Here is an 11,770-nt window from a genome sequence, read left to right on the forward strand (position 1 = left end):
CGTTAAAAAAAAACACAACACCTGTACTTGTTCAGATTTCTGTCATAATTCAGCTTAAGCAACTGCAGATGAAACTAAAACCATAATAAAAATATGAATAGCACCGATGTTCTAGAAACACTACTGAAAAACCAAGGAGCTGATGGGAGGTTCAACAGTCAAGTAATTACGGCACCATCAGTGTAGCTTTGTCTGACTTGCTGTGTGACCTGGAGCTAGTCCCTTTGCCACTTTATGCCATTCATTCTGTATCAGTGAGAGAGAATTAACTACTATATATCTCAGTGGAACAGTGAGTAGATTAAATTATTAAGCAAAATGCTTTGGGCAAAAGTCGTATGAATGTTAAATATTAGGATTTACAAGCATTCATTTTCCTAGCACTCCTGTGGGGTTAGGAAGTTATCTCGATTTCATAGATGAGTAAACAGGCACAGGGGGTAAGGTCACACGATAAGTCTCCATTTACTTAGTCCCTGTGGGAAGGGAATAATACACACCTTTAGCAATCATACAAACTTTCTTGGCACATCCTACACAATCTTTAATACATTCAATCCTTAACTTAATGTTGCCATCTTTCAACATGCTGTCAATGGAACAAAAACAGCTCTAAGATAGAACAAGGCCTAAGTAAGCGAAGATGAATAAATCTCTGTGCTTTAGCAAGAATAATCATAGAAAGACACATAATCTTAAGATGAAATCTGCAGCGCCTGGGTGGCTCAGTTGGTTAGGCGTCTGCCTATGGCTCAGGTCATGATCCAGGGGTCGTGGGATCAAGTCCTGCATTGAGCTCCCTGATCAGCGGGGAGTCTGGTTCTCCCTCTACTCACCTGCGTGTGATCTCTCTCTCACACTCTCTCTCTCAAATAAATAAATAAAATCTTAAAGAAAAAAAAAAAGATGAAATTTTCAAAGTTTCGCCTCCACTACCACGTAAGAACCTTCAGCCATAGGAATTAAGGAACATGGTTTGCTATGAAAACACTTTGAAAAATTTTTAAAAGGCCTTCATAGGCCTTCCTATTGGTGTGCCCCATCCAAATTCTCTGGGAGTGTATAGCTGCCCTTCAGGCTTTAAATAGCAACTCTGCAGAAAAAGAAAACAAGTCCAAAGAGACTGAAGAATGAATAAGTACCAAGGAGAAGGGCTTAGGAAGTCCAAAAAAGGGCAAAAATGCTACCCATGTATAATAATATAGAAGCAGCACAGAAGATATTTCTACTCTCATGTAAGGCTGCTTGCTATATTGCTTACCCGACTCCGAAGACAATCAGCCAGGTTTCGGCGTGTGAAATTAGCTGCTGCTGTGGGAGACAATTCATAACCTGGAACAAGAGATAAACAGTCATACTTAAAGTGAAGCAAAAGGAATAACAGCACCCCAAATCATTCCACTACCCCTGTTTTTACATCCTTCCACTCTCTGTACGCCCAGAGTACATAAAGTACACAGAATGAGGAGTACAGTTGTATTCCTTGTCCCTTTCCCCATTCAACAGTTGTGAAATAGCTGGTCAGCACCGACAGTAATTCCTGGCCACAACACAGAACCAAGCCTTGCTTAAGCTGTTCATTCATCAGCAAACTGTGGTTTCCTCTATAGAAAGAAGGGGGTACAAATACATAGGTATTGGGGAAAAAAGAAAGAGGTCTCGAGATACTGATTTTTAAAGCTTATTTAAAAAGAATATTGGGAAAAGAGAGGCTAGAAGTTAGGATGGCCTCAGGGTCACACTTTACAAGGTTTTCTTTTAAAAAATAAATAACTTTATTAAATATGATTTTCAAAAGTACAAGCAACAGAAAAAAAATGTTTCCATCACTATCTACAACATTTTAAAAATACAGTATCTCAAGAAAGGTTGTAATGTCAACAAAACTACAGCCCAGAGGAATGTCATCAGGTGTGTGTTTAATAATGCACTCACTCTGGAAACCCCCTCCCCCATCCCCAAAAGCCACGAATGACCTGCAACTGAGCAGACCCATGCAGAAAATGTAACTTTGGAAAGAGAGACAGCAGGTGGTTAAGTTATTATCAAAAACCAGTATTACAGCAGGTAAGATTTAGATTAAAATTCTAACAAATATTTATTGAACAGCAGCTATGTTTCAGAGTCTGTGCCAGGTGCTTTCACAGTTTATTGAACTTCATCCTCACAACCAATCTATTAGTGCATATTAAATTATAATGCAAGCAACTGTAAACAAGCAGGAATACTTTTCAATTCTTCACCTAATCCCCTAAACACCACTAAGGATTTGACAGTTATCTTAAAGGCAGAAAGGTCTAATGCCTATTTACATTTAGATTTTTCTCCTTTCCCTTATTTTAGCTCAGTTCTTGACCTTTAATATGCATAAGAATTACTGTGTAGAGTTACATACACAAAACTACACTTGACAGGTAATTTAAAAGATTTTAAAGGCCATTTTAATCATACATGATTTTTGTTTTGTGCACTGACTTTAAACCCTAATACCCACACAACAAGCAACCCTCTCAACTCGTTTACTCTCCCTCCCTCTCCCAGGACAGGACAGTGAAATATTGCTGTAGTTACTGTACTTGAGAAACATTATTAGCATCCCTCACCTGCCATGTAGGCACAAAATAGAGAACCACTAAAAAATAATTCTTGAAATATTCTCAACTTGCTTAAACCTGAGTGCCACGTGCTTTACGTTCTTTTTTCATCTTTGAATTCTCTGTGGTACTAGCCAGAGTGCTTAAGATAGAGGAGGCCCTCAAAAGTATTCATGGAACTGGGGCACCTGGGTGGCTCAGTCGTTAAGTGTCTGCCTTCAGCTCAGGTCATGATCCCAGGGAGCCCGGAGTTGGGCTCCTTGCTCAGCGGGGAGCCTGCTTCTCCCTCTCCCACTCCCCCTGCTTGTGTTCCCTCCCTCACTGTATCTCTCTGTCAAATAAATAAAATCTTAAAAAAAAAAGTATTCGTGGAACTGAATGCATGATGCTAAATTTGCTGCCTAAAATCTATATAAATGGGGAGCATAATTTAGGCATTGGAGGAGCTGTGGTTGTGACGATCTACAAGATGGGTTTTCCTGAAGCTGCCAGTTCTTTTAGAACTCATCACATTGAGGCTGTTCCAACCAGCTCTGCAGTTGATGGATTTAAGGCAAATGTTGTCTTTAAGGAGATTGAGAAGAAGCTTGAAGAGGAAGGGGAACAATTTGTGAAGAAAATTGGTGGTATTTTTGCCTTCAAGGTGAAGGACGGCCCTGAGGGTAAAGAAGCCACCTGGGTGGTGGATGTGAAGAATGGCAAAGGATCAGTGCTTCCTAACTCAGATAAGAAGGCTGACTGCACAATCACAATGGCTGACTCGGACTTACTGGCGTTAATGACTGGTAAAATGAATCCTCAGTCGGCCTTCTTTCAAGGCAAATTGAAAATTACTGGCAACATGGGTCTGGCTATGAAGTTACAAAATCTTCAGCTTCAGCCAGGCAAAGCTAAGCTGTGAAGAACTCCCTTTGCCTACCTTTGAAAATTAAGATGAGATATATAGATATATATCCATATATTTCATTGTCCGAACTTATACGGAAACTACACATTGACAAATAGTGTGAGATTTGTTTTTAAATGGGTGTGACCGGCCCTGTTTCTCCTAAGCTCTGGGTAGACAGGCCCGATGGTGTACTACTGCTTGCTGAATTGCATACAAAACTGTGCATTACAAAGTTCATGCGGTAATTATGGTTTGGGGTAAAACCTGAGTTTCAGAATAAAATTAGGAACAGCAAAATCTAAAAACTATGTAAACTCGGGGCGCCTGGGTGGCTCAGTTGGTTAAGCGACTGCCTTCGGCTCAGGTCATGATCCTGGAGTCCCCGGATCGAGTCCCACATCGGGCTCCCTGCTCAGCAGGGAGTCGGCTTCTCCCTCTGACCCTCTTCCCTCTTGTGCTCTCTATCTCTCATTCTCTCTCTCGCAAATAAATAAAATCTTTAAAAAAAAAATAAAAAAATAAAAAAATAAAAACTATCTAAACAAAAGCTCTCATTTTGCTTATAAAGTATATTTAAAGATCATTCTGCTGAAGATTCAACTTAAGTTTTCCTCTGGAGAACTAGGGGTGAAGCCGAATACCAGGAACTGGCCAATGGTAATTACTGTTGTGAATTAATGTCCTTAATCTACTTTCCATTAATAGTTTTTAAAATTCTGTACTGAGATGTTTAAAAAAAAGACTTAAATTTTGCTTTTCATGCCATCAAAATGGTATTTTTTTCCCCAAATCAAAATAAACCTGATCAGAGCTTGGGGGGGGGGGAATCTACAGCTGAACGCAGGCCTATTCTTAAAATAAAAATGTTTTTAAAATGACTTTCCTTCTTGAAAAAATCAGTGTATTGGTCGTAAAACGCTGTTGTTAAAAATAATTGAACAAATAAAGGTTGCTTTGAGATGCAGTTTTCAAAGTAAAAAAAAAAAAAATCTATATAAATGGGCCATATCTAGCCATTTTATACAATTACATTCAATTTAAGTTCTTTCACAGTTCCACATTATATCAGTGCTGTGTATAAGTGTATTAAACTGTGAAGTAAATAACTGAAGTAAGGTCCTTTCTGCTAGGGTGTCACTATAAACTTTCCTGGGTCATAAAGCTAGTGGCTAGTATTATCTGATAGTGAGGCTTCCTCTAATGAGGAAATCCTAGTGAGGAATCCTCTAATGAGGATTAGAGCGCATTAGCCCCAGAGGGAACTCACAAAAATCCTAATTATCTTCCTAGACAAGAATCTACCAGTAAGGCAAGGCAGAACTCTTCTATGACAGTAAATCTCCCACAGTGACAAAGAGCATTAAGCTTATAAACATTTTACATATTATTCATTAATATTATTATCTCATTTTAGAAGTGAGGAAAATAAAGACCAAAGAGGCTAAGTGACTTGTCACATTAAAAAAATAGTAAAACCAAGTTTAACTGAGGTCTTTTAGCTCTGAGGTTCAGATATACTTTAGCTCAAATAACATCCTCTGAAATACCTAACACTTAAAAAAAAGTCTGATACTACCATGTTCATCTCCAAGGTGGCCCTCAAGTATCAGTGTTACAACGGTTCTCTTTTCGGCTCTGGGATTTTTGCAGAAGATCTTTAGGATCAGGAGGGTCTAGATAAAGTTTTAAAAGTAGGAAGATTCAAATAAAAATATGACCACACTGGTCTGCTCATGTGTAGAATTGCCAGTAGGTTCTTTTTTAGTTCAAATTTAAAGACAAATCAACCACAGTTACATTCCAAGTATTACCCACCATTTCTCATCTTATAAAGTTGCACATTTTTCTGAATATATTCTGCAAACTGTACAGTGTCTCCAGCCTCTCCAACACATAGGAGTAAGATTTTTTCACTCATCTTAAACATCTTGTCATGATCTGCTCAAAGAAAAAAAGTGTTAAAAATTACATCAGAAATTTACTGCTCTTATATAGTCATAAACAGGTTTAACAATCACTATATTGAATACTTTTACCAATTACTGTTTTTAGAAGACTTTAATGGGCAACTATATTAATTATTCTCTTTCACTCTCCGTGTTAAACCCATTGGTGTATTTTATTAAGGTCAATCTCAGTTGGAGAATATATTTGAGTGCTGACAATTGAAAACACAGTTAAATACATTTGAAAGCACCAGAAATGCAAAAACTGAACCTTCAAAGAAACTGAAGGAATCAAGCCAATGGCCACTATCTTTAGGTTCATGATTTTCAAAGCCTTGAAATGTCTCTATAAATACAAATGTTAGTTATTTTATTTATACATACACAAAAGCATATATGAAGGACCAATGCTACAATGAAAATTAAGGAGTCATCTCGAGAAAGAACAAAAAAAAAATAATTGAGACTATAAATCACCTCAAAAAGTAAATCAACACCATTTCCAAAGCAAAGAGAAAATTAAAATGATTGCCAGAGCAAAAATTCTAACGAATATTTTAACACTATTTAAAAATACCTCAAAAATCCCAATAGTCTAATCTTATCTAGTTGAACCAGACTCACTCATTCAGATTACACAGATAAATAAATATTCAGATAGCAATTAGTGCCTAAGGAAGAAAACTCCATATTCAGTCTGTAGCTTCAGAAAAAGCCTAAATCTCCCTATCTCACTCTCACTTTCACTTTTCATTTCTCAAATACTGCTGAATAATCTTCCCTGGGAGACATGTTTCCTGTCTGAAAGATTCTGAAATGTCAAAATCCCTTAATAGGATTTAAAGAACAAAATGCTACAGTCAAATATTCTACAAATGTTCGAGAGTTGTAGAACCACAATACAGCTTCTTAGACTTGGAAAAAAACCACACAAATTGTACCTGCAGATATTATCAAACTGCCTTGAAACTCCTGAACAAACACACTTTTATTTGTTATAGGCTACAGATTTAAAGACTGTTAGTTTGCAAACTTGGTCATAAAAGAAAAAAATTCAGGGCGTCTACGTGGCTCAGTGGGTTAAGCGTCTGCCTTTGGCTCAGGTCATGATCCCAGGGTCCTGGGACTGAGTCCTGCATCAGGCTCCCTGCTGAGCAGAGAGTCTGCTTCTCCCTCTGCCCCCTGCCCCGCCGCTGTTTGCTCTGTCAGAAAATCTTTTTTTTTTTTTAAAGATTTTATTTATTTGACAGAGAGAGAGCACGAGTCGGGGGGGAGGGCAGAGGGAGAGGGAGAATCAGATCCCCCTCACCCCCGCGGAGCAGGGAACCTAACACAGGGCTTGATCCCAGCACCCTGGGATCATGACCTGAGCTGCAGACAGATGCTTAACCGACTGAGTAACCCAGGTGCCCCCAAAATAAATAAAATCTTAAAAAAAAAAAGGAAAAAATTCACTTATGCATATGTTATCTATGCAAAGAAAAAAAGACCAGAAGAGTATTAGATGCCACTGGGCAATTTTTATTTCTTTTTGCTTATTAGCATTTCCTAAAATGCCTATACTAAACTTGTATCATTTTTATAAGAACACCTTACTTAATAAGTTTGCATTATTTCCATAATGAGAAAAAAAAGCTGGGATTTTTGGTTTTTAAAATATTTTATTTATTTATTTATTGGGGGGGAAGCACAGAGGGAGAGTGAGAGGGAGAAGCAGACTCCCTGCTGAGCGGAGGGCCCAACTCGGGGCTCGATCCCAGGACCCTGAGATCACAACCTGAGCTGAAGGCAGACGCTTAACTGACTGAGCCACCCGGGTGCCCTCCAAAAAAGCTGTTTTTATTTTGGAAAGAAAAAAGCTTGTTTACAAAGAATTAATGTCACATTTAGAAGAAATGCTAAAATTCTAGGCAGTAAACTGTTCAAATTTGAAAAGAACTTTATACAAGACCAAAAGTGTTTTTTAAACATTTATTGTGTGTCCAATGAGTAGTAAAGGGAGATGTTATAGATGCTAACGGCTCTCTGAGGGAACAGCCTGCATAGCACTAGGGAATTTCTTATCCTTGACAAAGAACTTACAAGATCCACATAGATGAAGCAAAACAGAAAACAAAATGAACATCAGTATACAATACTGTGAAAGGCCAACTGTACTAGAACCCAACAGACCTTGGTTATTTTTATTTTTTTAAAGTAGGCTCTGCAACCAAGGTGAGGCTTGAACTCACAACCCCGAGATCAAAAGTTGCATGCTCCACTGACTGAGCCAGCCAGGTGCCCCAATTTGTTATAATCTGGGCTCAGCACTCTGAACTTGGGCCCTAATTTTCAAGTGTATAAAATGGTTATACTATCACTTACCCCTATCGAACTCATACATAGGGAAAACTATATATGAACAATATCATTATACTCAGTATTAGTCAATGTAGTTCAGATTACACATGCTATATGAATTCAGGAAAAAAAGCATTCTGTGTGGGTTTAAGTGCTCCCAGTAATTTTTTTTTAAAGACTATTTTTAGGGTGCCTGGGTGGCTCAGTTGGTTAAGCGACTGCCTTCAGCTCAGGTCATGATCCTAGAGTCCCGGGATCGAGTCCCACATCGGGCTTCCTGCTCAGTGGGGAGTCTGCTTCTCCCTCTGACCCTCTTCCCTCTCGTGCTTTCTGTCTCTCATTCTCTCTCTCTCTGAAATAAATAAAATCTTTAAAAAAAAAAAGACTTTTTATTCAGTTGAGAGAGAGCAAGAGAGAAAGAGCACAAACTGGGGGAGGGGCAGAGGGAGGAAGAAGCAGACTCCCTGCTGAGCAAGGAGCCTGACATGGAACTCCATCCCAGGACCCTAGGATCATGACCTGAGCTGAAGGCAGACGCTTAACTGGCTGAGCCACCCAGGCGCCCTGCTCTGAGTAATTTAAAAGCAATTCTATACAGACCAGGAGACAAGAGACATGAAATGTTGCATACAATCAAACCAAAGACTTGGGGCAATATCATAAGCAAACTTCTCTATATCAAAATATCTTACAAAGTGACAAATGAAAAAAACTGATTGGAATTATCATTCTTACTTTATACTTGGAGAAATAAATCCCAAAAGGTTACTCATTTTCAACATTCCTGCTTACCCTACTAAGTTCCTTCATGAAATGAAAGGTAGGAAAAAGTCCTCATAGAATTCCAAAGCTCCTATCATAAAACATTTTATACCAGAAAAGACTATACGGAAAATTAAAGTTGAGTGCAATTATTTCCTACCATTTTTCAAGAACTAACTCAAATTCATCTTCTTTCCATACCACAGTGATCTTTCTTTTCTCTGAATACCCTTAGGCTTTACTCCCGAAATCATTAATTTAAAAACTAATACTGGGGCGCCTGGGTGGCTCAGATGGTTAAGCATCTGCCTTCGGCTCAGGTCATGATCCCAGGGTCCTGGGATCGAGTCCCGCATCAGGCTCCCTGCTCAGTAGGGAGCCTGCTTCTCCCTCTGCCTCTCTCTGTCTCTCATGAATAAATAAATAAAATCTTAAAAAAAAATAAAAATAAAAACTAATACTGACAAGTGATACTTCTTTTGTCATACAAAATCATCTTGTAGTACTTATTTCCTTGTTTTCTTAATGTCTTACACCCCTGTGTGGATTATACAGAGTACCTGTAAAGGTATTGACTTGGTTTGTTCTACCCAGACTTCATGCTAAAATCACCTGTATATCAAAGGTCTTAGTATTCAAAATAAAGGACAGATTTACCCTCAAAACAAACTGACTCCTTTGGAAAGCATGATTTACAAATAAAACTTCTAGGGGCACCTGGGTGGCTCAGTTAGTTAAGTGGCTGCCTTCGGCTCAGGTCATGATCCCAGGGTCCTGGGATTAAGCACCACATTGGGCTCCATGCTCAGCGGGAAGCCTGCTTCTCCCTCTCCCTCTGCTCCCCCCCACTCCTGCTCTCTTGCTCGCTCTATCTCAAATAAATAAATAAAATCTTCAAAAAGAAAGAGAGAAAGAGAGAAAGAGAGAAAGAGAGAAAGAGAGAAAGAAAGAAAGAAAGAAAGAAAGAAAGAAAGAAAGAAAGAAAGAAAGAAAGAAAAGAAAGAAAAGAAAGAACTCAAGCAAAGTCCCTCAGAGTTCTTTCCATCTCTCTAAGTGATGTCGCCTGACAATCAGATGCCTATCGCTTAACTTCAGAAAATCCCAGATTCAATAATTTTTCTTTCCTTAAACCAGAGATGAACTATAACCTGCCTTCAAAGCGTTCCCTAATCTCTACAACCAGAAAGAATCTTTTCTTCCTCTGAATTACCCAAAAATAATCTCTTCTTCCTCTGCATTACCTGAGTTTTTTTTATATGTGTCATAATTTTCTAACTTGTACTATAATTATTTGTACACACATCTGAGTCTACATCAAACTGTAACTTCTTTTAAGATACAGGCCACATCAATCTACGGCCATCCCACCCTGAGCACGCCCGATCTCATCTGATCTCGGAAGATGCAGGCCACATCTTACTCTTGCATCCCTTCAGAACCTAGCACTATAATGGGCAACACAGGTGCTCAAAACCTATCTTGTCAAATAAACATGAAGCCATCTGAGCCAAAGCATAATACTTTTTCAACAGTAGCATGTCTATGATCAATCATGAAAACACAGTCTTAGATTCCACAGATCAACAAGCAAAATCTTTAAAAAATTATTAAGTACTGACTATGGGGAGCCAGTATAGTATAGCAGTTATGGGCAAAAGATCGGAGTCAAACTGCATGGGTTTGAACCTGGGTTCTGTCTCTTGTAGTCTTAGGCAAGTTTCTTAACTCTAGGCCCCAGAACTAACATCTGTAAAATGGCAATATGATAATGCCTATCTTAAAAGGTTAAATGAAATAATGTAAATCGCTTAAAACAGCACCTGTTACATAAGTCCTTAGTATTATTACTACTGCCTATTTGTCACTGCACTAAGCATTTGCACCAAACTTTTTCACTCCATCCTCCCAACAAGCTTGTGAGGTTGGTATTAGTAACCTGACTTAACAGATGAGCAAATCTGGCCACTGTGAAATAACTTGTACAAAGTCACAAAGCAAATAAGTCCTAAGGCTCCAATTTGAGAACTCCACTAACTACTTAAATACAAGGAACACTTGGCAACCAGTGTCCCGGAAAACTGGAAAAGGAGGATCAGAGCTGAGAAAGGGGAAAGTACAGGCAGCGGAAGGGAAATGCCAAGTTTCTAGTCCCACAGTCTCAGTCTCCCCAGAATGCCATCCTACACCGCCAGCAAACTTACCTCATTAGTAGCGACAACAACAGGAAAACTTAATCAAAGATTTGGGGATCTAGGGAGCTTGGTGCCCGGCAGGCGCTTAAACACTTAAAAACTGAATTTCCACAGGCAACTCGCGCCTAGGAAGCATTTAGCGAAGGCCAGAGTAGAGCCCTGAGCTCGGAGCCCTAGGAGGAGCGAATGCCAAGGCCCTAAGCTAGGCTGCCCGTCTCCTCGTTCCAAAAAATAAGCAAGTGCAGAGCAGGACACGCGGGATTCCACCTCTCAGACCTCCCCGGTTCTCACCCACCCCCCCGCCCCCATCCCGAACTCCGTCCGACTGCCCTTACACCCAGGCCCGGCCGGGCCTCCCCTGCTTCCTCTCACCGTCCTTCATCTGGACAATACTGCTAGCGGCCACCTGGTCGGAGGCGACAAGGACATAATCGGGGCCCTGGATGCCGATGAGGTATTCCATTGTGGCGGGAGGCCGAGAGGACAGAGTGTGGGACTCGCCGGCTTCACGGCCTCACCGGTGAGACAGCACCGCCGAGCGAAGATTTCGCGCGACACGGGCCGCGCGACCGTCCGGGCCACCGGCGCTTTCGGATGACGCACAATTGTCGCGAGAGGTTGGAAAGTGGGCGAGGCTTTGGGTGTCGTGAGCCTTACGCCCGCCTTTTTCCCTCCCGGGTCTCCTGCAAGTCTGGTTTGCAAGCTATATTCCTTAGGTAACGCCCGGTTTCTTTACTTATAAATTGAGTTTAAAACTCGCGTGGGGGTAAAATGACACACTACATATAAAGTGCCGAGCACGTGCTGGTGCCGAAAAGGCGTGCACGTTCCTAAATGGCTGTTTCCTTTTGCTCGGTAAAGTATCTCCAGAAACTCCCTTGAAAGCCAGATTACAGAAAAATAGACTTGACGGGAGCCCTATTTACATGTTTCACAAAAATAAAATATGGTTGAGTTAAAGATCTAAGCATGAAGACTAATTATAAAAGATCTCTATAGGTGTTCCAATTTTAAATTATATTCAATTGTTACTTCTGGTAAGAGCGA

At 40.0% G+C, this 11,770-nt stretch overlaps 2 protein-coding genes across 2 annotated transcripts in view; one reads left to right on the top strand and one right to left on the bottom strand.

Annotated features, from left to right (window-relative positions):
• PSMB2 (proteasome 20S subunit beta 2) overlaps positions 1-11,332 on the bottom strand; it is a 34,960-nt gene extending 23,628 nt beyond the window's left edge. Inside the window, exons 1-3 of the mRNA XM_027624162.1 lie at positions 11,096-11,332; positions 5,299-5,421; positions 1,262-1,332 (exon numbers count right to left, since the gene is read on the bottom strand). Coding sequence (XP_027479963.1) covers positions 1,262-1,332; positions 5,299-5,421; positions 11,096-11,186 — 285 coding nt within the window. The 5' untranslated portion in view covers positions 11,187-11,332. The remainder of the gene's footprint in view (positions 1-1,261; positions 1,333-5,298; positions 5,422-11,095) is intronic.
• On the top strand, positions 3,022-3,626 carry LOC113938658 (non-specific lipid-transfer protein-like). Its single transcript, XM_035727283.1, has one exon. The coding sequence runs from the start codon at positions 3,064-3,066 to the stop codon at positions 3,493-3,495; it is 432 nt and encodes a 143-aa protein (XP_035583176.1). The 5' UTR covers positions 3,022-3,063; the 3' UTR covers positions 3,496-3,626.
• Positions 11,333-11,770: the final 438 nt, after the last annotated feature.

This window comes from Zalophus californianus, chromosome 4 (genome assembly GCF_009762305.2).
Source record: "Zalophus californianus isolate mZalCal1 chromosome 4, mZalCal1.pri.v2, whole genome shotgun sequence".
Lineage (NCBI taxonomy): Eukaryota > Metazoa > Chordata > Mammalia > Carnivora > Otariidae > Zalophus > Zalophus californianus.